The sequence below is a fragment of the Megalobrama amblycephala genome, linkage group LG5, assembly GCF_018812025.1.
Source record: "Megalobrama amblycephala isolate DHTTF-2021 linkage group LG5, ASM1881202v1, whole genome shotgun sequence".
Taxonomy (NCBI): Eukaryota; Metazoa; Chordata; class Actinopteri; order Cypriniformes; family Xenocyprididae; genus Megalobrama; species Megalobrama amblycephala.
Window position 1 is genome coordinate 27,925,403 of NC_063048.1, and position 26,931 is coordinate 27,952,333.

Consider the following 26,931-nt stretch of genomic DNA (forward strand, 5'->3'; position numbering starts at 1 on the left):
AACCAGGTTTAAATAGGCAGAAACTAATGACATAAGTGAAGACAGCTGTGTGCAATGATCAGTGACGAGTCCGGAACAAAGGGTTATGGGAGATGGAGTCCTAAGAGTGATTCAATAGTCTGGGGTGGAGTGCCTTCTAGTGGGTAACCAGGGCACTCCAAACTGGTGATCATGACACTATTTTATCGATGTCTTTAATACCTTTATGGACCTCAAAAGGTGCAATAACATTGCTGCCTATATGTGGTTCCGAAACCCTCATCAAAAATATCTTTATTTGTGTTCCGAAGATGAAAAGTTTTAGGACATCATGAGCGTGAGTACTTAATGACATAAATTTAATGTCATTACATTTATAAAAAGTGTAAACTAACCCTTTAAATGTTTGTCTAGTTTGATTTTGTTCAGTCTAAAAGTTGCTTGATGGCAACTCACAGAAGATTTGCATTGAGCTACAAAAATGAATACTTTGTGTCCAATTATTTACTTATGTGGGAAGTAGCCATGTAATCAGTAGGACAATCAACATCCAGCTGGATGTTATGGCAAAATAAACCCCTTCAGGGTGATACAAGATCTCCGATTACCCTGAAACGGTTTATTCTGCGATAATAACTGACTGGATGTACATTATACCTTAATTCGATCACCAATGTTTTGGTTTCCTGTGTGCTTGAGTTTTAGTTGAGCAGTCATTTTAGCTTGTGGCACTGTGCATACTGACAGCACAGTAATAAAAAGCAGAGTCTGATGAACTGAGATTGGAGATTTCTAGAGCTCCAATCAGTGTACTTGTTTTTATAAATGTAAAACGTTGGTCAAATCCATCCTCATTGGTGGGTTTACTTGAACCATAGCTGTAACTGATAAGAAACATTGCTGCATTCTTCTGCTGATACCATAGCATGGTTAGCATGGTACTGTCATCATGACTACACTTCATCTCTGTTTTGTCATTTTTGTTGGCAAATAAGGACGTCACCTTCTGTTGAACATTTACACATCTCATCCTCCCTATGAAAAAAAAGTCAGGCTTTAAGAAACATTCCACTTCAAATTAATCAAATTACACTTAAAACATCTGTTAAGTATTGATAAAAAATAATAATTGCTATTTCAAATGAATTTTTACCTATGTAAAAGAAGAAAAATATGCACAGTCCATATGTAGCTGCAAACATCCTCCTAAACTAGGGTTACAAAAACTCTGGTAATGCACGCAGCAAAAATAATCTGACAAGACAGAGAGCGAGACTTTAGTGAAGATAGAAAGAAAGGAAAACCTCTATATTAAAATAAACAGTAACATCTCCCCCTACTGACTGTATTACATCAGTGAGACCTTGGAGTGAACTGTGAAGGTGTTTTTGGTGGAAGGAGGAGTATAACGTCATTAATGAGATCAGTATGTGTGAGTTCTGAGGTTCTACTGACTTAAAGATAAGGGTTCATTTATTTGTGGTTGAGGCAGGTGTGATTGCAGGTTGCCATCAAAAAAGATTTTGTCACATAGTTTATGGTCTTTTATTCACTGTGTAAAACTAGCAGCACACAGATACACAGCATCAATCCCCTCTTAACTTCCACAGACAGGGTCCATTTCTTTGTCTCTGTACCTGACATTGTAAAGCCACTCTCAAAATCCTTCTCACTGGAAGGAGAGTTAAAATTGTAGCTTCCGATAAGCACTGGCCCTTCACCATTTATTTGCCTGTACCAGTATTTGTAGTTATAGTCTGTGTCATTCTGGTAACAGTGCATTTCAACTAAAGAGCCTGGGAGATCGGATATGTACTTCGGCCATTGAGTGATCAGAACACTGTCACAGAAATCTGCTGTAAATACAAATTTATACTATTAAAATCAGGAAATGTTATTCATTAGAAATCTACATTTTGTTAAAACCAAGGGAATCACTGTCAGCTCTTATTCTAAATTAAAGTAATACCTTTAAAGCAAAGCAATGTGAATAGGAGAAGAAAAGAGTCCATTTAGAAATGTTTTTCCTGAAATGTTCTCTGATGTACAGTTAACTACACAAAGACAAAAAAGTGTTTTTTTTTATTTAAGACACACCCCTTTTGCTCAGTCATTGGTGGAAAAAAGGATGACACTTGTTCTGTTCCAAAAGCTCTTGCCTACATAGTCAGCTGTTTTCTGAACCAGCAACCAATGGAACTTTCCAAGTGACTGATTTCTCTACAACTCGACACCACCAAATTAGTCCTCAATTCACATTGAACAACAGTGTAGTTTGACATTAGCATGTTTCAAATATTATACTGTACTAAAATGAAATAATACATGTAGCAAACACAAATATGGACCCATTTCAGATTTAAAGGTTTGGAATCTTACAGTAAACCCCATTTAATCTCTGTGTAGTTTAGCACATAGCACAAACTAATGTATTACAAATGTACAGTATTTTTTCATTAATATATAAATAAAGCTAAGTTAGAAGTATTGTGAAAATATGTCATCACTGTGTTTGAAAAGGGTTCCTCCTGTTCCAAGAATTCTGACATAACGGTGCAATTTTCAGTTTTTATAACTGGGAATTTTCCGTTAATGTCACTCTGCATGTCTTGTCGAAAGCCTGTCCGCAAGTTGTTGATATGTGAGTAGTAACGTCAAGTGTCTGTCATTGAGTGAGTCAAGTGAGTCATTGAATCATTCAAATCATTGCGTTAATGAGTGAATTACTGAATCATTCACTCAACTGTTTCTTTGTTTTTTTGTTTTTTTTTTTTAATTCAGGGACACTAACACTTTGTGTTGCTCACAATGGAATGTTTAACTGTTGCTTTGTTTGTAACTACTTGTTGGCAGAGCAAAAATTGTCTAATGCCAAATTTACACTGCAAAGGTGGCACAGAAATGCTTCTGAAGTGCCAATTAGGTGTCTTTACACAGACTGTTCAATGCTGCTCAGAGGTGGCATAAATGCATTTACACAACAATTGTTATACTAGGGGCTGAGGTGAGTCAGAGAAGGCATTATTTAGTCTGGCTTTTATGCAGCATTGTGTCATTACACAGAATCTTGAGCAGGCACAGAGCAGCCTTTACTTCAACTGTGTAAAGATGCCTTGAAGTTACTCAACATTAACTTCATGTTAATTGAACTGTTGTATAAAAGCAATATCATACTCACAAATTGTGGCATTTTTCCCAAAAACCATAAGGCTGTGATTACCTGCAGCATGAGGCTGCAAGGTTACTCTTGCTTGTGTGAAATTGGTTACCTATTCATATCAATATGTTTATCTTCAGGGACCAGTTGTTCATGAAGTTTAATCTGGATCAGAATAATACCCTGATCACCCTGATCCAGATACACACCTTTACAGATTACCAAATCTGGATTACTAGTGCTCTACGGAGCACCTAAAGGGACATGGTGATAGAAGGAATATGAGATGGGGGAAAAAAACCTTTTCATTGCTTTTGAGTTCTCTCTTTTGTGTTCTGCAAAGGGTTCACCCAAGATACTTTGCGTTCACTCGCAAATAGATTTTGAATGGTTCATCTCTTATAATTGTGCCAATGTAGTTTACAGTGATAGAAAAACATATTGAATTAAATATAATAATTTGTCTGATATTTACAGCTGTTTGGGGATAGTTTTTTGCCACCAAAATCTCTTTTTTACTTTACTGTAGGTTACCAAAAGGCTTAATAAGTAGCCTAATGTCTACTTATAATTTATTATTTTTAACAGTTAAACTAAACAACAGCAAAATAAAATATGTGTGTGTGTGTGTGTGTGTGTGTGTGTGTGTGTGTGTGTGTGTGTGTGTGTGTGTGTGTGTGTGTTATTACATGATACAAATGTTGTATTTTTTGACATTTTAAATTTTTATTGAAGTTTTGTTCCTGAAATCCACCCTTTTCCTGGGATCAGTATAATCCTGATTTTTTTTTTTTTTTTTTGGGATCAAAGATTGCCCAATCTAACTAACAAACTGATGATTTGATCTACATCAAAATAAAGATTACATTTTGTGATCTAATCTGATTTCAGAACCCTTTTTTTTTTCTTTTGAACAACCTATTTTCAAGATTTGATCCAATCTAATCAAATCCAATTACTTTTGAATGACTGAGCCCTGATTGTGACCTCTATTATGTTAAAAAAAATATATATTTTTAATATAGAAATTAAACTTTGCAACAAGTCATTTGCATAGAAACCCAAACGTAATTTTCCTGAGTCCCACAGATGTTAAATGTCACTTTTTGTGTATTTCCTGTAATTTTAGTGGTTTGGTTTTAGGTCAGGCAGGTAATAAAGACTACAGCACTGTGCATACTGACAGCACAGTAATAAACAGCAGAGTCTGATACATTGAGATTAGAGATTTTAAGAGTTGCATTCAGTGCATCTGTTCTTTTCAATTCAAACCGCTCTTTAAATCCATCCTCATAGGTTGGGTCACTTGCAGGACTGTAGCTGAACACGATTAAGACCATGGCTGTATCCTTTTGCTGATACCAATACATATATGACATGCTACTGTCATCATAACTACACTTTATCTCTGTTACTTTGTTCTTGTTGGCTAATATTGGAGTCAGGTTCTGTTGAACGTTCACACATCTCGCCTTCCCTGTGGGGGGAAAAATACACATTTAGTGATGTTCTACTTTAATGTAAAGGATAATGGCAAACATAATAAAGAGTTCTAATTACTTATAGTTTTCCTAAAAAAGAACATCTTACCTATATACAATAAGAAAAATATGCACAGTCCATATGCAGCTTCAGACATCCTTCTAAAACAGGGTTAGAAAACTCTGGTCATGCACACAGCAGAAATAAGGTGATGAAAGAGACAATGTATGAGACTCAACTAAAAGAGAGGAACTCTACAGTAAATAAACAGTCACATCTCCCTCTACTGACTGTATCACATCAATGATGTGAAAGTGTTTTGGCTGGAAGAGGAGGAGTAAACCTCCATTAATTCAACTGTATGTGTGAGTTCTGAGGTTCTACTGACTTAAAGATAAGGGTTCATTTATTTGTGGTTGAGGCAGGTGTGATTGCAGGTTGCCATCCAAAAAGATTTTTGTCTTATAGTTTATTGTCTTTTATTCACTGTGTTAACTAGCAGCACACAGATACACAGCATCAATCCCCTCCTTAACTTCCACAGACAGGGTCCATTTCTTTGTCTCTGTACCTGACATTGTAAAGCCACTCTCAAAATCCTTCTCACTGGAAGGAGAGTTAAAATTGTAGCTTCCGATAAGCACTGGCCCTTCACCTTTTATTTGCCTGTACCAGTATTTGTAGTCATACTCTGTGTTATTCTGGTAACAGTGCATTTCAACTAAAGAGCCTGGGAGATCGGATATGTACTTCGGCCACTGAGTGATCAGAACACTGTCACAGAAATCTGCTGTAAATACAAAGATATGCTATTAAAATCAGGATATGTTGTTCATTAAAAATCTACATTTTGTTAAAACCAAGGGAATCACTGTCAGCTCTTATTCTAAGTTAAAATAATACCTTTAAAGCAAAGCAATGTGAATAGGAGAAGAAAAGAGTCCATTTAGAGATGTTTTTCCTGAAATATTCTCTGATGTACAGTTAACTACACAAAGACAAAAAAGTGTTTTTTTTATTTAAGACACACCCCTTTGTTGCTCAGTCATTGGTGGAAAAAGGATGACACTTGTTCTGTTCCAAAAGCTCTTGCCTACATAGTCAGCTGTTTTCTGAACCAGCAACCTAGAATGGAACTTTCCGAGTGACTGATTTCTCTACAACTCGACACCACCAAAATAGTCCTCAATTCACATTGAACAACAGTGTAGTTTGACATTACCACGTTGCAAAGATAATACTGTTCTAGATTAATTAATACATATAGCACACACAAATATGGACCCATTTCAGATTTACGACTTTGGAATCTTACAGTAAACCCCATTTAATCTCTGTGTAATTTAGCACATAGCACAAATTAATGTATAACAAATGCACAGTATTTTTTCATTAATATATAAATAAAGCTAAGTTATAAGTATTGTGAAAATATTTCATCACCGTGTTTGAAAAGGGTTCCTCCTGTTCCAAGAATTCTGATATAATGTTGCAATTTTCAGTTTTTATAACGGGGAATTTTCATTTTATGTCACTCTTGTCAAAACTCTTTCTAATTTTTTAATGACTCTTTCTGCAAGTTGTTGATATGTGAGTCGTAACGTCAAGTGTCTGTCATTGAGTGAGTCAAGTGAGTCATTGAATCAATCAGATCATTGTGTTAATGAGTGAATTACTGAATCATTCACTCAACTGTTTCTTTGTTTTTTGTTTTTTATTCAGGGACACTAACACTTTGCGTTGCTCAGAATGGAATGTTTAACTGTTGCTTTGATTGGAACTAATTTTGTTGGCAGAGCAAAAATTGTCTAATGCCAAATTTACACTGCAAAGGTGGCACAGAAATGCTTCTGAAGTGCCAGTTAGGTGTCTTTACACAGACTGTTCAATGCTGCTCAGAGGTGGCATAAATGCATTTACACAACAATTGTTATACTAGGGGCTGAGGTGAGTCAGAGAAGGCATTATTTAGTCTGGCTTTTATGCAGCATTGTGTCATTACACAGAATCTTGAGCAGGCACAGAGCAGCCTTTACTTCAACTGTGTAAAGATGCCTTGAAGTTACTCAACATTAACTTGATGTTCATTGAACTGTTGTATAAAAGCAATATCATATACACACATTTTTTCAGATGACCAAATCTTGATTACTAGTGCTCTACGGAGAATCCTTTTGAACCCATTTTCAAGATTTCTAATCTAACCAATTACTTTTGAACAACTGAGCTCTGAGTGTGACCTCTATTATGTTAAAACATTTTTTTCTTTTTAATATAGAAATTAAACTTTGTAACAAGTCATTTGCATAGAACGCAAATTTGCGAACATAATTTTCCTGAGTCCCACAGATGTTGAATGTCACTTTTTGTGTATTTCCTGTAAGTTTAGTGGTTTGGTTTTAGGTCAGGCAGGTAATAAAGACTACAGCACTGTGCATACTGACAGCACAGTAATATACAGCAGAGTCTGATACATTGAGATTAGAGATTTTAAGAGTTGCATTCAGTGCACCTGTTCTTTTCAATTCAAACCGCTCTTTAAATCCATCCTCATAGGTTGGGTCACTTGCAGGACCGTAGCTGAATACGATTAAGACCATGACTGTATCCTTTTGCTGATACCATAACATATTTGGCATGCTACTGTCATCATAACTACACTTTATCTCTGTTACTTTGTTCATGTTGGCTAATATTGGAGTCAGGTTCTGTTGAACGTTCACACATCTCGCATTCCCTGCGGGCGAAAAAATACACATTTAGTGATGTTCTACTTTAATGTAAAGGATAGTGACAAACATAATAAAGAGTTCTAATTACTTATAGTTTTCCTAAAAAAGAACATCTTACCTATATACAATAAGAAAAATATGCACAGTCCAGCTTCAGACATCCTTCTAAAACAGGGTTAGAAAACTCTGGTCATGCACACAGCAGAAATAAGGTGATGAAAGAGACAATGTATGAGACTCAACTAAAAGAGAGGAAAAACTCTACAGTAAATAAACAGTCACATCTCCCTCTACTGACTGTATCACATCAATGATGTGAAAGTGTTTTGGGTGGAAGAGGAGGAGTAAACCTCCATTAATTCAACTGTATGTGTGAGTTCTGAGGTTCTACTGACTTAAAGATAAGGGTTCATTTATTTGTGGTTGAGGCAGGTGTGATTGCAGGTTGCCATCCAAAAAGATTTTTGTCTTATAGTTTATTGTCTTTTATTCACTGTGTTAACTAGCAGCACACAGATACACAGCATCAATCCCCTCCTTAACTTCCATAGTCAGGGTCAGTTTCTTTGTCTCTGTACCTGACATTGTAAAGCCACTCTCAAAATCCTTCTCACTGGAAGGAGAGTTAAAATTGTAGCTTCCGATAAGCACTGGCCCTTCACCTTTTATTTGCCTGTACCAGTATTTGTAGTCATACTCTGTGTCATTCTGGTAACAGTGCATTTCAACTGAAGAGCCTGGGAGACTGGATATGTACTTCAGCCACTGAGTGATCAGAACACTGTCACAGAAATCTGCTGGAATACAAAGATATATTAACAAAAACAAGTTATATTGTTCCTTAGAAATCTGCATTTGGTCAAAATCATGAGACTCACTGTAAGTTCTTATTCTAGGTTAAATGAATACCTTTAAGACAAAGAAATGTGAATAGGAGAACAAAGCAGTCCATTTAGAGTTGCAATTTGTGAAATATTCTCTGATGTTTACGTAAGCATACAAAGCCAATGGTTCTTTATTAAGACACACCTCTTTGTTGCTTTGTCATTGGTGGAAAAATATGCCACTATTCTTCTGTTGCAAAAGCTCTTGCCTGCATAGGCAGCTGTCTTCTAAACCAGCATTATAGAATAGAACTTTCTTGAGAAACTGAATTCAAATGCTCTATAGACAGCAAACCAACCCACCACCAAAATAGGGCTTGGTTTACAATGGACACCAGTGCACTGCAAAAAATGCTGTTCTTACTTAGAATTTTTGTCTTGTTTTTAGTCAAAATATCTTAAAGTTCTTAAATCAAGAAGCATTTTCTTGACAAGAACAAATTATTTTCTTGTTTTCAAGAAAAATAAATAAAAGTTAAGCACGTTTTTCCTTAAAACAAGCAAAATAATCTGCCAATGGGGTAAGCAAAATAATCTTAGTCCAAACTGAAAACAAGATTATATATCTTATTTTTTGGTTTGAAATAAGATTATTTTGCTTACCCCATTGGCAGATTATTTTGCTTGTTCTCAGGACAAACTTACTTAATTTTGACTTATTTTTCCTGAAAACAAGAAAATAATTTTTACTTGTCAAGAAAATGCTTCTTGATTTAAGAACTTTAAGATATTTTGACTAGAAACAAGACAAAAACTCTAAGTAAGAACTTTGTGTATTTTGACATTAACGTGTTGCAAACATTATACTGTAATGAGAATTAATAATACATACTGTAGCACATGCAGACATGGACTCTTTTCACATTTGTGGGTTTAGAAGATTAAAGTAAATTGTTGCAGGGTAAACTTCTGTAGTAGTAATTGGGAAACAATGGCACATAAAAAAAAGTATATGATCAATAAGCCATGACAGCATATGTTTTTAAATTACTTTAACTCATCAAAATGAGTCAAGCAATTTTCAACTTTTTTATAAGTTATTCAAGATTCAACTAATTTTTTGAAAATCAGTTTAATGTAATTTAAGATGAAATTACTTTTACAGGCAAGTTTGACTGTACTTAAAAATTTAAGGCAGCATTTTTTTTCAGTGGTCTTCACACCCACTTTAATACTTTGGCCAAACTCAAGTAGGGCTGGGAGGCGATTAAAATGTTTAATCTAATTAATTACATGATGTGGTGATTAATTAATTGCAAATTTATCGTACATCAAATTTGGCTGAGAAATTATCCCCAAAAGATAATTTGAAGAAATTTTTATGTAAAGAATCAAATAGACATTACAAAAAGAGATTAAGAAAATAATATTTTGATTCAACAGAATTTAGTACACAAACTTTTGGACCATGAGGTTGAGTAAATTTATGAGTAAATGATGACTGATTTATTTATTTATTTTTTTAATCAATATAGAAATATAAAATTGAAAGTAGAAATATGGTCAACTGATGTTTTAAGTTTAAGTTTCAAGTATGGGGATTGGGACAGGCTCCTTGAAAATCAAAGTCAGGCGTGTTGGACCAGGGTTGCAGCTGAATTCTGCAGGAAGGTAGCTCTACAGGCTCAGGGTTGGAGACCTCTAAATTAGACAGTTTACCAAGTTTTGAAACAAAGCTTTGATCTTCTGATTGTGCCCTCTATTAAATATTGAAAGTTCAAACATTTTTTTTCTTATTTTCTTCTTAATATAGAAAAAAGAAACCCTGCTAACAAGTCTTTTGAATAGAAACCCAAATGTAATTTTAATGAATCCTTCAAATGGGTGTATTTCCTGTAAGTTTAGTGGTTTGGTTTTTAGTCAGGCAGGTAATAAAGACTACAGCACTGTGCATACTGACAGCACAGTAATAAACAGCAGAGTCTGATACATTGAGATTAGAGATTTCCAATACTCCATTCAGTGCACCTGTTCTTTTCAATTTAAACTGCTTTTCAAATCCATCCTCATAGGTTGGGTCACTTGTATGACTGTAGCTAAACACCATTAAGACCATGGCTGTATCCTTTTGCTGATACCATAACATAACTGGCTTGCTACTGTCATCATAACTACACTTTATCTCTGTTTTATTGTTCATGTTGGCTAATATTGGAGTCAGGTTCTGTTGAACGTTCACACATCTCACATTCCCTGTGGGGGGAAAAAGATTAGCATTTAGAGATATTCTACTTTAAAGTAAAGGACAATAATAAACACAATAAAGAGTTCTAATTACTGATCATTTTACTAACAAAGAATACCTTACCTATATACAATAAGAAAAATATGCACAGTCCATATGCAGCTTCAGACATCCTTCTAAAACAGGGTTAGAAAACTCTGGTCATGCACACAGCAGAAATAATGTGATGAAAGATACAATGTATGAGACTCAACTAAAAGAGAGGAAAAACTCTACAGTAAACATACAGTCACATCTCCCTCTACTGACTGTATCACATCAATGATGTGAAAGTGTTTTTGGGGAAGGAGGAGTAACGTCATTAATACAGCTATATATGTGAGTTCTCAGGTGCTGACTTGTCTGTAAAGATAAGGTTCATTTATTTGTGGTTGAGGCAGGTGTGATTGCAGGTTTCCATCCAAAAAGTTTTTTGTCACATAGTTTATTGTCTTTTATTCACTGTGTAAACTGGCAGCACACAGATACACAGCATCAATCCCCCTCTGTAACATCCACAGTCAGGGTCCATTTCTTTTCTCTATACCTGACACTTTAAAGCCATTCTCAAAACCCTTCTCATAAGAGTCAGAGCTGACAATGTAGCTTCCGATAAGCACTGGCCCTTCACCTTTTATTTGCCTGTACCAGTATTTGTAGTCATAGTTTGTGTCATTCTGGTAACAGTGCATTTCAGCTGAAGAGCCTGGGAGACTGGATATGTACTTCGGCCATTGAGTGATCAGAACACTGTCACTGAAGTCAGCTGGAAAATATATGTTAACAAATCAAGTTCTGTTGATCATTAGAAACTTGCATTTGAAGCATGAGCATCGCAGTTCGTAGTTATGTAGTTTAATACCTTTAAGACAAAGCAATGTCAATAGAAGTAGAAAGGAGTCCATTTAGAGTTGCTTTTCGTGAAATATGATGTTCTCTGATGTTCTGTTAATGTAACAAATACAAAAAAAAAAAAAAACTAGTGTCCTTTCATAAGACACACCCCTTTGTCGCTTAGTCATTGGTGGAATAAAATGACACATTTGTTCTGTTCCATAACCTATTGCCTATGCAGCTGCCTTCTTTAAAGTTACTGATTTCAGATGCACTAAATATGCGCAACTCAGCCCACAACAGAAACAGCAGATACCAGTGGAGTTCAACATTAGCATGTTGCAAAGCTAATACAAATTGCAAAGACACAAATATGGACCATATATATATTAAAATTGACAAAAGTTTGAAATTAAGATGTTTTAATGTTTTGAGGGAAAATCTCTCACCAAGGCTGTCATTATTTTACTTTAAAAACAGTATGTGTAGAGATAAGGTGCAGTTTATCTTTGCAGTGTTCAAAACTAAATTCATTTGTCATTATAAGCTACAGAATATGTGGAAGACTGAGCCCATGCAAGACTTTAAACCAGGGTTATCCAAAACCAAAACCTCTCTTCAAGGTCAATTGTCTTGCATAGTTTAGCTCCGACCCTGATTAAACACACTTAAAGCAGCTAATCAAGGTCTTCACACTCACTAGAAACTTCCAGGCGAGTGTGTTGGAGCTGGTTGGAGCTAAACGCTGCAGGACATTGGCTCTCCAAGAGCAGGATTGGGCACCCCTGCTTTAAAAGTTCTGAAACTGTGACATTAAAGGCTTTAATAATATATGAGCTCATGTCAGTTCATAATAGGGATGGCCATTTTTGTCAATTTTTCGTTTCCAGTGATAGATCTCAAAAACGAGTACTCAGGGATAGGCCTTGTGTGGGGGGTGAGGCGTGTCCGTCATGGCGATAATGAAAATATTTTAATTAAATCATGTTGACAAATACAAATATGAAAAAATGACAAGAAAAATAACACTGCTAGATTATCAATAATGCATGTTTTTGAAAAAGCAGAGCAGCGGAACATTGTCCTCTGGCTTTCGTTGAAACTTTTTGAGAATTTTTTTTTTTTGAAGTAGTCATAAACATTGTGTCAAAAATGTAAGTTACTCATTAATGACTTAAGTGTTGTAAAAAAAAAAAAAGCAATATTACACTGGCAATCAAATTTTTTTATATGAAAATCAAAAAACAAAGCAGTAATTACCCAGATGCAAGAGCATTCTTGCTTCTGAGATATATTACGATTTTCTAACTATTCTTATCAAAATGTTGCATAAGTATTTATTGTAACCATTTTTCTTGACACTATCTACTATCTTGCTTCATTTGTTTCAGTGTGATTGTTGCAGTGCATTCTAGTATTGTGTTATCTGAAGGACACGTTACCTGATACAGTAGTGCTTTATATTACAGCCCTGATTGTGTCCCCTATTAAAGGGATAGTTCACCCAAAAATGAAAATTCTGTCATCATTTACTCATCCTCAGGTTGTTTTGTTTTTTTCGTTAGATTTAAAAATAAATAAATATGGAACGGACCCGAATATTCAAATATTCGTTCGGTGGGTTTGTTTTCGATTTGAAAATTTGACATTCGAATATTGTTTTTTTTTTTTTTTTTTTTTTTTGCACACCTGGGATCCCCCGCGAAACGATTCTCATTCCCCCTTGAATAAGGCCGGCGACACACTGGCTGCGTGAGCGTCTCAGCTGTGTGGCGTGTCCGTTTTTATTTCGGCTCCCATATTTAACAGGTTGGAGTTTGCACACTGAGACACGCGTCTCAGGCGCGCTCCAGCCACGCGGAAAACGCGTGCATGCTAGAAATAGAACCAACGCGTGTTCCAGCAACGGGAGTGTTCTCTGGCTAGAGCGCAGAACAGCGGAGTTTGTATGGACCGAAGTGCATATCTGAGCTTGTGTTTTGTTGCTTTGACATTGTGGAAAATAGAATAATAGAAACAAAATGTATTAGCATTTTTACCCGTTATTATCAATCTAAATTAATCTCGTTTTTAATTTAACTTAATTTCGTTTTTCTTTATTTAAATTTCGTTTTTTCTTTATTTAAATTTCGTTTTTGTTTATATAAATTTCGTTTTTTCTTTATTTAAATTTCGTTTTTCTTTATTTAAATCTACCCTTACTGTGCCAATTTGTTAGTCAGAAAAATATTAGACTACCTTAAAAGTATTGCTTAATTTAACAGACCTGTGTGTGTGCGTTTTATATCACTAGTGCAGTGTCCGTTCTCGGAGCATAAGCCCTGCCCGCATGAGGTGCGCCGCTTCCCGCTCGCGCTGTTCTGACTGTAGTTTACTAAAAGTTTATTAATTCTGAATGTGTCGCGTCTCGCGTGTCCATCTATATTGCACCAAATGCGACACTGCACTGCCTTGTGAAGTCGATTGGATGAACGGTTCTCGAAATAATAAAAATGCAAACGGACATACAGACACAGATTCCTGCCTTTATTAGAGAGAAAAATATGTTCAGCCCCTCTCTCCGAAGAGTCGATGTTCATTACTACCGAAGCTTCGAAGCTCAAAAAATGGTATTCGGACCAGCCCTAAACTTTTTCCTCTTACAAGGCTATTCCTGAATTCAGTATTATTCTGGGGGCCGGATGGAAATCTCTGGCGGGCCGGATTTGGCCCGCGGGCCGCCAGTTGACGTTGCATGTTATATTGCTTTTGTGTTTCCTGTAAGTTTAGTGGTTTGGTTTTTAGTCAGGCAGGTAAAAGACTACAGCACTGTGCATACTGACAGCACAGTAATAAACAGCAGAGTCTGATAGATTGAGATTAGAGATTTCCAATACTCCATTCAGTGCACCTGTTCTTTTCAATTTAAACTGCTTTTCAAATCCATCCTCATAGGTTGGTTCACCTGAAGAACCATAGCTTAACGCTATCAAGACCATGGCTGTATCCTTTTGCTGATACCAATACATGTATAACATGCCACTGTCATCATGACTACACTTCATCTCTGCTGTATTGTTCTTGTTGGCTAATATTGGAGTCAGGTTCTGTTGAACGTTCACACATCTCGCCTTCCCTGTGAAAAAAAAAAAGACATTTCTATTTCAAAGCAAAAGACATTAACCAAAATGATTAAAAAAGAATAGTACTTGATTTTACTGCTATCATAAAACATTTACCTATATACAAGAAGAAAAAAATGCACCATCTATAGACAGCTCTAAACATTCTTCTTATCTAAAGCAGGGTTAGGAAAACTCAAGCACACATGGACGGGTCGAGCACTCAGCCAAAATAATGTGATGAGAGAGTGTGTGAAACTTTACTAAAGAGGAGAGGAATCTTCTACATTTATATAAACAACTCCCATCTCCCCCTGCTGACTGTATCAAAGATATCTTATTGTGAAGGTGTTTTTGGGGAGGGAGGAGTATAACATCATTAATGGGATCTGTATGTGTTCTGAGGTTCTACTGACTTGTCTGTGAAATATTTATTTGTGGTTGAGGCAGGTGTGATTGCAGGTTGCCATCCAAAGAGTTTTTTGTCATATAGTTTGTTGTCATTCATTCACTGTGTAAACTAGCAGCACACAGATACACAGCATCAATCCCCTCCTTAATATCCACAGTCAGGGTCCATTTCTTTGTCCCTGTACCTGACACTTTAAAGCCAGTTTCAAAGTCCTTCTCAACAGTAGCAGAAGTCCCGACAATGCTTCCGATAAGCACTGGCCCTTCACCTTTTATTTGCCTGTACCAGTATTTGTAGTCATACTCTGTGTCATTCTGGTAACAGTGCATTTCATCTGAAGAGCCTGGGAGCCTGGATATGTACTTCGGCCATTGAGTGATCAAAACACTGTCACTGAAGTCTGCTGGAAATAATAGATGATAGATCAGATTTGTCATCCCACATGAGGAAAATAATTGTCTTGATATTACAATTTAATACCTTTGAGAAGAAGCAGTGACATGGATAGAAGAAGAAACATTGCCATTTAAATTTTCCTCTGCAACCTGTATTCTGATCCTCTGTTCATTATACACTACTTGACAAACTAGAGATTTAGAAGCCACGCCCCTTTGTTACATCATGCTTGGGGCAAAATGGAATATAATTGGGTGAATCTAATGTGTAATAAAAAAAGATTTAAATAATTAAAATAAAATCACTACTTAAATTCAGCATCAGTTATGTCCAGTTTAACAGATACTATTTTATTTACTATTTTTCATACTACGGTATGTAATGTTTATTTTCATATTATAGTATATGGGGAGTCCAACAAGAAGTAATATAATAATAAAATAATTTCTTGGACTTTTCTTCATAGTTTTCGTGAGAATGTTTTGTGAGAATAACTCAATAATAGTTGCCAATAATCACCCTCTTTTAGAATTTCAGCTCTGCTATAAGCCCTTTATCAGATTATGAACTACACTGTAATTTTAAAACCAAATACCACAGATATGGTTCCATTTCCTGTTTTAATGCTTAGGTTTTTAGTCAGGCAAATGATTGAGAATATAACACTGTGCCTTTTAGCAGCACAATAGTAGACACCAGAATCTGAAAAACTCAGGTTTTTGATTATCAAAGCTCCAGTCTCGGTGTTGTTTCTGGTAAGACTGAATTTCTTTTGTAATCCGGATTCATAGCTTGGTTCAGCTGTGCCGTAGCCATAACCAATGAGGGCTAGCGATTTGCTGTTATGGAGTTGTTGATACCATAACATGACATCTAAGTTGTTGTCGTCGTGTCTACAGGAGATCTCTGCCTTCTCATCTTGCTTTCTGAATAGAGACAAAGGCTGATCAAACTGAACACAGTCTGACAGACCTGTATGAAGAAAATTAAATTAAGTTATTTTTTTCTTAAAACATGAGTTTTTCAAAAGAGAATAAAAAATGTAATATAAATCAAGAACATCATACGTGTAAATAAGATGCTAAAAATGGCTAGTCCATAAGCAGCACGGCACATCCTGTTATCATGAAGTTGTAGAGGGAGTAAGATTTAGCACCTTAGCAGCAAGTACACATTAGCAGCACCTCTGCTGTAAGTTTATTCACTAGAATTACACCTCCCCCTATCGTCTGATACAAGCCAAATCTAGTTTTGGATAAGCAGATGTACAATACCATAGAAATGCTAACCACAGATTAAACTTATAATATAATATAAAATCTATTTTGTGCTCTCTAAATGTTTGAATTTAACCTTATTTTTAGTTTATCTATATTTTTATTAAAAGTTAACATGAATGGTGGATGCTTATCCTTAGTTTTATTGAATGTGCACTTGTACTTCAAATCCTTAATTTTTTTTAATAAAAACTACTTTTACATAATATTTATATGTATTTATATACATAATATATATGTGTTAAATAATTTCATATATTTAATATTTAATATAACAAGTAACATATAATGGCAAGATCTTTTAAATTATTTTAAAGTCATTAAAACAATGATATCATTACTTTGAATTGTTAGAATTATCATGATTACAAAAGAGAAACCTTAAGCCACTAACAGTTTGTATCATTCCTATAATACTAAAGATCTATATAGATAGATAGATAGCCTTTGTTAATGTTAATTTCAACATTTACTAATACATTATTAAAATCTAGAGTTGTATGTATTAACATAGTTAATGCACTTTGAAGTAACAATGAACTGCTGTATTTTTATTAACTAACGTTAACAAAGATTAACAGATAACAAAGGTATTGCTCATGGTTAGTTCATGTTAGTTAATACATTAACTAATGCTAACAAATGAACCTTATTGTAAAGTGTTAACAATATAATTTCTAAAAGGATCAGCTACTTTAAACCAAATACTTATAAATACAGTTCATTTAGAACTGCTATGAGCCTCAATGAGAAGGAGAGGCTTTTTGTTGTACATAGCAGAGTCCTGTCAAACTGTGTCACTCACAGCACAGAAATACACTGCACTGTCTTCTGAAATAACACTGGAGAGCTGAAGTGTTGCATGGGTTTGTGAGTCTCCATAAATATGAAAGCGACCATAGCCCTCCTCGGGATTGAATTTTTTTAGGTAAAGGTGCCCAAGAAGTTTGAAGGGTTTTTCTTGTGTTGTTTGTTGGTACCAGTAAAGGTAGTAATAGCTGCTGTAAGTGTGGGTGCAGCTGATGTTCACAGAGTCTCCCAGATGAGATATCATGACAGCAGGTTGATTAATGGATGCACTAAGAGAAATGTCTTTAAAGGGAAAAACACACGTCGATGCCATCAAATGTAAAATTCATCATTATTATTTTAATTAATTTGTATTTATAAACATTCTTCATTAAGAAGAGTACAAACGTTACCTGTAAAGCAGAACAGCACATAGAAGAAAATTAAGTTAAGCGGCATCATTCTTGCTTGAAATAAATATCTGATTCTGATGCAGACTCTGCAGCTACAGCATTTAGGAAACATGTGACTTGTTCTCGTCTGTGATTGGACTTTCGTTGCTCAAGTCCTAGTACCCTGTCAGTGAGATTCTCTTAGGATTTAAGATGTTTTTTCTTATTCTTAAGCTCAAGATGTACTGTAGGTCAGTTAGAATTATAAATCATCTCAAAAAAGTATCCTTTATCTTCTTCAACCTTAGCAATGCCTCTGGATTGATGCCCTTTGCAATACTTTTGTGTTCCTCAGAAGAAAAAAGTCATGCATGTTTGGAGTAATGACATGTATGTGAGTAAATTATGACAGAATGTTTATTTTTGGTGAACTATCTGTTTAAGATTGTGTGATTAAAGTGCATTCAAGATACTTGCACTCTGAAACATCACACCATTTTTTTATTAGTACCCTCTATTTGCCATGGAGATAAAAGACACTGGGTGGCTTTTTTTTATTCAAACAGGTGCAAAGTATACAGTTAAACAGTTTTTTGTCAGCAGTTATAAGGAGTTGTACGGCTGTGCATACTAGCTGCACAGAAATACACTGCGCTGTCTTCAGCAGATATGTTGGAGATGATCAGGAATGCATCCTTTTTTGCATGTCCTGTGATGTTAAATCGGAGTTTGAATTTATCCTCTGGAGAAGCTGCTTCATAACTGAGCATTCCAATAAGTTCTAAAGAACCACCATTGCTTTTCTGCTGATACCAGTACAGGTATGGATAGCTGTTGTCACCATGATGACAATAAAGCTTTGCCTGTTTCTCCTTCTCAGTCTGTAGAAGATGTTTGGGAGACTGCTGAATGACAGGAGAACAGACCACACAAACTACAACAGGGTGAGGAGAGCATTCAGTGCATATTAAATAAAGAATATAGACTGCATTGCACTAGAAATGCTTACCTGTTAACCATAAAGTAGTGATTATGGCTAAAATGATTGCTCTGATCATGCTGTTGACATTCAGGCAAGACAACAAAAGAAACAACATTAAATTCACAATGCAGTGTTTGCCTCTCTAAAATGTTCTGCGGGCATAAATGTAACAGCTATCACATATCTTGAGGCTGAGACTGAGACCTCAGAAAGCAATCACCTAGATGTTAAATGTTAGGTGTTTCCTTATTGGTCAAAAGAGCCCACCCACAACTGGCTGTAATATTGTACTCATTATATAGCTGTGGATCCTCCTTCAGTGCAACTGTGATTTCTTTTCATCTTGCTTCATCTTCTGTATGCAATAATTCTAAGTTTGATCATTTAAGAAAAGTATTAGGGCACCTCTACGCAAAAAGCTCCACAGTTTGAGGTGTCATCTTGTCTGCAGCACAAACAGGTTCACCCAAAAATGAAAATGACTCAAAAATGATCGTTCCACATCCATAAGATGTTTGTTCATCTTCAGAACACACATTAAGATCTTTTTTATGAAGTCTGAGAGGTTTCTGTCCCTCCATAGAGATCCAACACAACTACCACTCCAAGGTCCAGAAAGGTAGGAAAGACATCATTAAAGTACTCCATGTGACTTTGTGCAAAAAAAACTAAATTTACCACTTTATTTACAAAATAATATTATTCAAAGCATTCACGCAACAATGTCAGCTCTCGCTTGAACACAAAACATATGCGTCGTATGCTCTTGTGAACACTCACGCATGTGCGTTGAGTTGATGCACGAGTCTGAACACAACACTCATGCATCAGGAAGCTCTCGTGAGCGCGCGTTGCAGATCAATATTTTTGTAAGTAAAGTGGTAAATTATGTTTTTTTTTTTTCTGCAAACAAAGCACTCGCGTCACTTCATAAAATTGAGGCTAAACAACTGGAGTCACATGGAGTATACTTTAATGATGTCATTCCTACCTTTCTGGACCTTGAAAGTGGTAGTCAGAAACCTCTTAGACTTCATCAAAAAGATCTTAATTTGTGTTCCAAAGATGAACGAAGGTCTTATGGATGTGGAACGACATGAGGGTTAGTAATAAATGACAGAATTTTCATTTTTGGGTGAAATAACCCTTTAAATACTGCATTTAAATACTTAGAATTAGGGTTTTGCTCAAATTCAGGTGCATTAGTTATGCATTAGTTAGTATTAATTCAATTCTGTTTCATTTTTACAAACAAAGGTCAATCCAGATGTAAACTATGTGGAATGTTTATGATTAGTGCAGGCAGGAATTGGCTACTAACATGACTGTTTTCAGATAAACAACAAACTTTACTATAAATTGGGTCCCACCTTATTAATAATATTAGGAGTCTTTAACTGCAATGTACTGACATTTAAATGAATCATTTGATACACTGCACTAGTGTACTGTACATACATGTTTTTACATTATACGTACTTATATTTTAAAATCTTATCCTTAAACCTACTTATATATATATTTTTTTTAAAAACCCTGCATATCATTACAGCTGTAATTAATTTCTGTATTCACGTCTATGATTACACTGTTGACCCTTCCTTTACATTTTAACTTATCCTTAAACCTACATGCACCATTAAACCTGTCCCTAACCTCACTCGTATCCCACCTCAATAGCAGTAAAAGAGTTTTGCTATACAACATGAACACAATAAGTATATTGTACCTATTTTTTAATGTGAGTAGTAGTTAAAGACACATAAAGTGTGACCATAAATTAAAATGTGATTTTCAAGCAGGGGTGAACTATGATAAAATCATATGCATTATTTTCTTTCTTTGTTTATTGGCTTTTTGCTTTCCTTTGATAGGACAGTGTAGAAGTGGCAGGAAAGTATAAGAAAAAAGAGATGGAACTGGACTAGAACATGTCCAAGTTTGGTCTTAAACCTCGGTCCCCATGAGCAAAACTTCTCATCATACAGTGTATCGTGAGCAATGCAAGTCTGTGATGAACGGCATTATGCTGCTAAACCCCACATTTAAACAGATGCATACTGAAACATCCCAGTTTCATTAGTGCCCTCTATTTGTAAATGTTCTCATTACCATTTTTGGCATGAGATGCAAGAAACCTTGTGGCTTTTATTTTATTTTTCTATTCAGACAGGTGCAAGTCAGTTTTTTGCCGGTGATTATAACAAATTGTATGGCTGTGCATACTAGCTGCACAGAAATACACTGCGTTGTCTTCAGCAGATATTTTGGAGATGATCAGGAATGCATCTTTTGTAGCATCCCCTGTGATGTTAAATCGGAGTTTGAATTTATCCTCTGGAAAAGCTGCTCCGTAATTGAGCACTCCAATAAGTTCTAAAGAACCACCATTGCTTTTCTGCTGATACCAATACATGTATGTGTAGCTGTTGTCACCGTGACGACAAGAAAGCTTTGCCTGTTTCTCCTTCTCAGTCTGTAGAAGATGTTTGGGAGACTGCTGAATGACAGGAGAACAGACCACAAAAACTACAACAGGGTGAGGAGAGCATTCAGTGCATATTAAATAAAGAACATAGACTGCATTGCACTAGAAATGCTTACCTGTTAACCATAAAGTAGTTATAATGGTTAAAATGATTGCTCTGATCATGCTGTTGACATTCAGGCAAGACAAGAGAAGAAATGAGTTCACAGTGCAATGGCTGCTTCTCTAAATTGTTTCCTCCACAGTCATAAATGTAACAACAACTATCAGATATCTTGAGGCTGAGACTGTTGTTCACCTGAAAAAGCAACTCTAGATATTAAATTTTAGGTGTTTGCTTATTGGTCCAAGTCAACAGGTCCCACCCACAACTGTCTGTAATGTTATAATCATTATATAGCTGTGGATCATCCTTCAGTGCAAGTAAATGGATGTTCCTTCATCTTCTAAATGCAAAGATTTTATGTTCTGTATCTATAGAGATGTAGAGTATGTGGAATGTTTATGATTAATGCAGACAGGAGTTCGCTACTAACACGGCTGGTCTTCAGAAAAACATCAAACTTTATGATAAATTATAGGCAGCAGCTGTTTGCACTAAGTGTAAATAGTTATTAGAGGCTATTTATACTTAGTGCAAATAGTGGCCAATACAATTTGCACCTCAGTGTATTGTAGTGAATTATAAAATATATTCAATTATAACAACATATTCAGCATATTTGATTATATTTTGTAAAATCATAAATGGATGCTGCTTTATTTTGGGATATTATTTGTCCCTGTCCCTAAAGCCCCCAACTATTCCCATATTAAATATCCCTTAGGCACTTTATTTCCATTTTTTTAATATTTTATTATTTTTTCATTTTAAAATAAATGCCTCTCAGAGCTGATATGCATTGGGAATAGGGAGAAGAATGAGTTTGGGAAAAGGTAGATTTGTACTTGAGCCGGCACATGACTTGCGTCAAAAGTTAACACCACCCACTTTACTCTCCACTGCTCCGGTTATCAGCAGGATTTTTTTGTAATTTTGTGTGCCGCAAAGTTTTTCAGCCTCTGCCTTGATAGACTTGATAGACACTCCATACTATATTTTGAACGGTGATGAAAACGGATTCAGAAATGACCAGCAATTGTATGCATTCTTTCTTTCTTTGTTTATTGGCTTTTTGCCTTCATTTTATAGGACAGTGTAGAAGTGCCAGGAAAGTATGAGAAGAAAGAGACAAAACTGCACTGGAATATGTCCAAGGTTGGTCTTGAACCTCAGTCCTAATGAGCAAAACTGCTCATTGTATGTCGAGAGCATTGCACAAGTCTGCAATGAAAGCCATTATGCTGCTGTTCTCCATTAAAACCCACATTTAAACAGATACATAACTTCATTTTCATTAGTGCCCTCTATTTGTAAATGTTCTTATTACCAGTTTTGGCATGAGATGCAAGAAACCTTGTGGCTTTTATTTTATTTTTCTATTCAAACAGGTGCAAAGTCAGGTTTTTGCCAGTGATTATAATGAATTTTATGGCTGTGCGCACTAGCTGCACAGAAATACACTGCGCTGTCTTCAGCAGATATGTTGGAGATGAGCAGGTTTGCATCCTTTGTAGCATGTCCCATGATGTTAAATCTGAGTTTGAATTTATCCTCTGGAGAAGGTGCATCAAAACTGAGCATTCCAATAAGTTCTAAAGAACCACCATTGCTTTTCTGCTGATACCAGTACAGGTATGGATAGCTGTTGTCACCATGATGACAAGAAAGGTTTGCCTGTTTTTCCTTCACAGTCTGTAGAAGATGTTTGGGAGACTGCTGAATGACAGGAGAACAGACCACACAAACTACAACAGGGTGAGGAGAGCATTCAGTGCATATTAAATAAAGAACATAGACTGCATTGCACTAGAAATGCTTACCTGTTAACCATAAAGTAGTGATTATGGCTAAAGTGATTGCTCTGATCATGCTGTTGACATTCAGGCAAGACAAGAGAAGAAATGAGTTCACAGTGCAATGGCTGCTTCTCTAAATTGTTTCCTCCACAGTCGTAAATGTAACAACAACTATCAGATATCTTGAGGCTGAGACTGTTGTTCACCTGAAAAAGCAACTCTAGATATTAAATTTTAGGTGTTTGCTTATTGGTCCAAGTCAAAAGGTCCCACCCACAACTGTCTGTAATGTTATAATCATTATATAGCTGTGGATCCTCCTTCAGTGCAAGTAAATGGATGTTCCTTCATCTTCTAAATGCAAAGATTATATGTTCTGTATCTATAGAGATGTAGAGTATGTGGAATGTTTATGATTAATGCAGACAGGAGTTCGCTGCTAACACTGCTGGTCTTCAGAAAAACATCAAACTTTATGATAAATTATAGTCAGCAGCTGTTTGCACTAAGTGTAAATAGTTATTAGAGGCTATTTATACTTAGTGCAAATAGTGGCCAATACAATTTGCACCTCAGTGTATTGTAGTGAATTATAAAATATATTCAATTATAACAACATATTCAGCGTATTTGATTATATTTTGTAAAATCATAAATGGATTCTGCTTTATTATTGGGACATTATTTGTCCCTGTCCCTAAAGTCCCCAACTATTCCCATATTAAATATCCCTTAGGCACTTTATTTCCATTTTTTAAATATTTTATTAATTTTTAATTTTAAAATAAATGCCTCTCATAGCTGATATGCATTGGGAATAGGGAGAAGAATGAGTTCGGGAAAAAGGCGGATTTGAACTTGACCCGGTCAAATGACTCGCGTCAAAAGTTAACACCACCCACTTTACTCTCCACTGCTCCGGTTATCAGTGGGATTTTTTTGTAATTTTGTGTGCCACAAAGTTTTTCAGCCTCTGCCTTGATAGACATATTATAATATGTATTTTGAACAGTGATGAAAACGGATTTAATAATAACCAGCAATTATATGCATTCTTTCTTTCTTTGTTTATTGGCTTTTTGCCTTCATTTGATATGACAGTGTAGAAATGCCAGGAAAGTATGAGAGGAAAGAGACAGAACTGCACTGGAATATGTCCAAGGTTGGTCTTGAACCTCAGTCCTAATGAGCATAACCGCTCATCGTATGTTGAGAGTATTGCACAAGTCTGTAATGAAAGCCATTATGCTGCTGTTCTCCATTAAAACCCATATTTGAACAGTTACATACTTCATTTTCATTAGTGCCCTCTATTTGTAAATGTTCTTATTACCAGTTTTGGCATGAAGATGCAAACAGTTGCAAAGTCAGGTTTTTGCCAGTGATTATAACGAATTGTACAGCTGTGCGCACTAGCTGCACAGAAATACACTGCGCTGTCTTCAGCAGATATGTTGGAGATGAGCAGGAATGCATCCTTTGTAGCATGTCCCATGATGTTAAATCTGAGTTTGAATGTATCCTCTGGAGAAACTGCTTCATATCTGCGCATTCCAATAAGTTCTAAAGAACCACCATTGCTTTTCTGCTGATACCAGTACAGGTATGGATAGCTGTTGTCACCGTGATGACAATAAAGCTTTGCCTGTTTCTCCTTCACAGTCTGTAGATGTTTGGGAGACTGCTGAATGACAGGAGAACAGACCACACAAACTACAAGAAAGAGAGCATTTCAGTGCATGTACATTAAATAATTTAGACTGCTTTGCATTGGAAATGCTTACCTGTTAACCAGAAAAGAGTGATTATGGGTAAAACGATTGTTCTGATCATGATTATAACATTCAGACAAAGCAACAGAATTTTAAATTTACAGTGCAATGCTTGCCTCTCTAAATATTTATTTCCTCTGCAGTCCTAAGAGTGCAGCTATCATGTATCTAGAGGCTGAGACTGTTGTTCACCTCATTTAACTGGGCTGTCAACCCAGGTGCAGATGTGTCATGTGATGGGGGAGGGTTTTTTGAGCGCAGTCTCGTATAAACTTGAAGCACTGTGCAGCACTCACTGCGCAGAAATACACACCGCTGTGCTCAGATTTCACAGAGGACGCCAGCAGGTTCGCCTCTTTCTCTGCATCTCCTGTTATTTTGAAACCTTTTCTGTCAACCAAGGCTTGTTGGAAGGAAAGGAAGCCAAGGTGCTCGAGACTTTGCCCGTTTGTCTGATGGTACCAGAAGATTTTGTCATAGCTTTTGTCATTGTGACTGCAGGTGATGTTCATGGGCGCTCCATTGGCTAAGAAAAGGTCGATAGGTGTCTGTGTGACTTTTAAAGCTACAGACAGCCCTGTAAGGCCATTGGAGAGATAGTTAGACAGGTTAAACTACAGTGATGATATAGATAAGTATCCACAAGTAATATCACATGCCTCACCAATGCAACACTGAAGCAGGAAACATTTGACATTTGGAAATCCACTCATGTTGAATTCTGGTTTAAATGGAAACTCATGAGTGAGCAAGTCAGGTTTAATGGATACATGGGTGGAGCCTAATTTATGCTGTTCACATATGTGTTTTTACTTCTACTGCCCCCTGGTGGTGTGGAAATGAACTACTCACTGTCCAAACAGTTCTTTACTACATCTGCTGTGTTAATAAACAATGTATTTTATATTGAAATGAATTGTTTTGTCTGAAAAAAAGTCTAATTTCAAATTGGAATAGTTGTCTGAGAGGCCAGGGTTAGTTGTCACAACAGGCAATATCTCATATACTATTACGTTTTTGGAATTTCCTATTATTTTTCAAAGAGTGGTTACATAAACAGGTGAACAAAACCTCACTTGCAGATATTAATGTAAGGGTCAAGGTTATAGTGTAAATTAATATATATAAAAAAAACCTTTTTTTATAAAAGGAAACAGGTCAGTTTGAACCATGTTGTCACATGTTTGAAGCAAGCTTGTGTTTTATATGTTGTATTTTTATTTTTAGTAATTAATATAATTTATTAATTATCTTTTTTGTAAAAAACTAAAACAATAGTTTGTATATTTTCAAAAAAGTAAAAAAAAAAAAAAAAAAAAAAAAAAAAAGCTTGCAGTGTTGGTATACTGTACACTAAAAAAAAAAAAATTCCTAGCAACTAATTATGCCTTCAACAGTGTAAATAGATTACTAATTACTTTTTCTAAACAGTAATGCATTACTTGTTTCTAATTACTTTCTAAATCCCATACCAACCTTGATCAGTTGAACAATACAAGAATAGACATGAAACTGCTCTTTTAATTCTTTCAAATAAATAATACACAATTGCATAAATTATTCTTAAAGTGATCATAATATTTAAATGGAGAAGTTTACATTAAAAACATACATTTTAACATTAGACATTAAGTTCTAATGTTAAATCCACTATTGTTTTATTGGCTATAGTATATACCTCTACACAGTATTTAATGTAATGACATCAGAAGAAACTGAAATTAAATTACAAAAAAAAACTTTAAGAGTAATCCTTTACTTTTTCAAGTATATTAATCAATTACTTACAGCAGAAATGCATTACACCCAACACTGAGAGGTTGTTACATATGCTACATGTTTGGTGTAAATGTTTGATAGTTTAACATAAATGGACCTTGAGACCCAGAGTATGTGACTATGCTGAATTTGTCTTTCAAAAATGTGCAGTGCGAAAGTGAGAAATTAACTGGAGTAAAAAAAAAAAAGTGTAACAACTAGGCCCAGTTGCCTGTAACCTTTTACATTTGACCTGTTAAAAATAACTTTTGTTGCTCACAACACATATACTCTCTTTACATAAAGAAAGAGTGGTGCTGTAATGTAATGTATAGGAGATTCATGATAACGTTTTTGTACAGAAGTGCAGGAA

General features: G+C 35.5%; 1 long non-coding RNA gene and 5 gene segments (V, D, J or C); all 6 read right to left on the reverse strand.

The window, feature by feature from the left end:
* Nucleotides 1–4,988: 4,988 nt before the first annotated feature.
* On the reverse strand, nt 4,989–5,934 carry LOC125268959. The segment is given in 2 exon segments: nt 4,989–5,408; nt 5,522–5,934. Coding segments are annotated over 2 exon segments (342 nt in total).
* A 1,914-nt stretch (nt 5,935–7,848) lies between these two features.
* Nucleotides 7,849–8,398, reverse strand: LOC125268165. The segment is given in 2 exon segments: nt 7,849–8,144; nt 8,380–8,398. Coding segments are annotated over 2 exon segments (315 nt in total).
* A 1,228-nt stretch (nt 8,399–9,626) lies between these two features.
* Nucleotides 9,627–12,793, reverse strand: LOC125268962. Its single transcript, XR_007185007.1, has 3 exons — nt 11,321–12,793; nt 10,543–11,224; nt 9,627–10,427 (listed from the first exon to the last, which is right to left on the reverse strand). It is a non-coding gene; the product is annotated as an uncharacterized LOC125268962 (long non-coding RNA).
* Nucleotides 12,794–18,251: 5,458 nt separating this feature from the next.
* LOC125268944 lies at nt 18,252–18,957 on the reverse strand. The segment is given in 2 exon segments: nt 18,252–18,593; nt 18,669–18,957. Coding segments are annotated over 2 exon segments (426 nt in total).
* Nucleotides 18,958–22,612: 3,655 nt separating this feature from the next.
* LOC125268166 lies at nt 22,613–23,368 on the reverse strand. The segment is given in 2 exon segments: nt 22,613–22,977; nt 23,053–23,368. Coding segments are annotated over 2 exon segments (414 nt in total).
* Nucleotides 23,369–24,956: 1,588 nt separating this feature from the next.
* Nucleotides 24,957–25,516, reverse strand: LOC125268945. The segment is given in 2 exon segments: nt 24,957–25,377; nt 25,465–25,516. Coding segments are annotated over 2 exon segments (417 nt in total).
* Nucleotides 25,517–26,931: the final 1,415 nt, after the last annotated feature.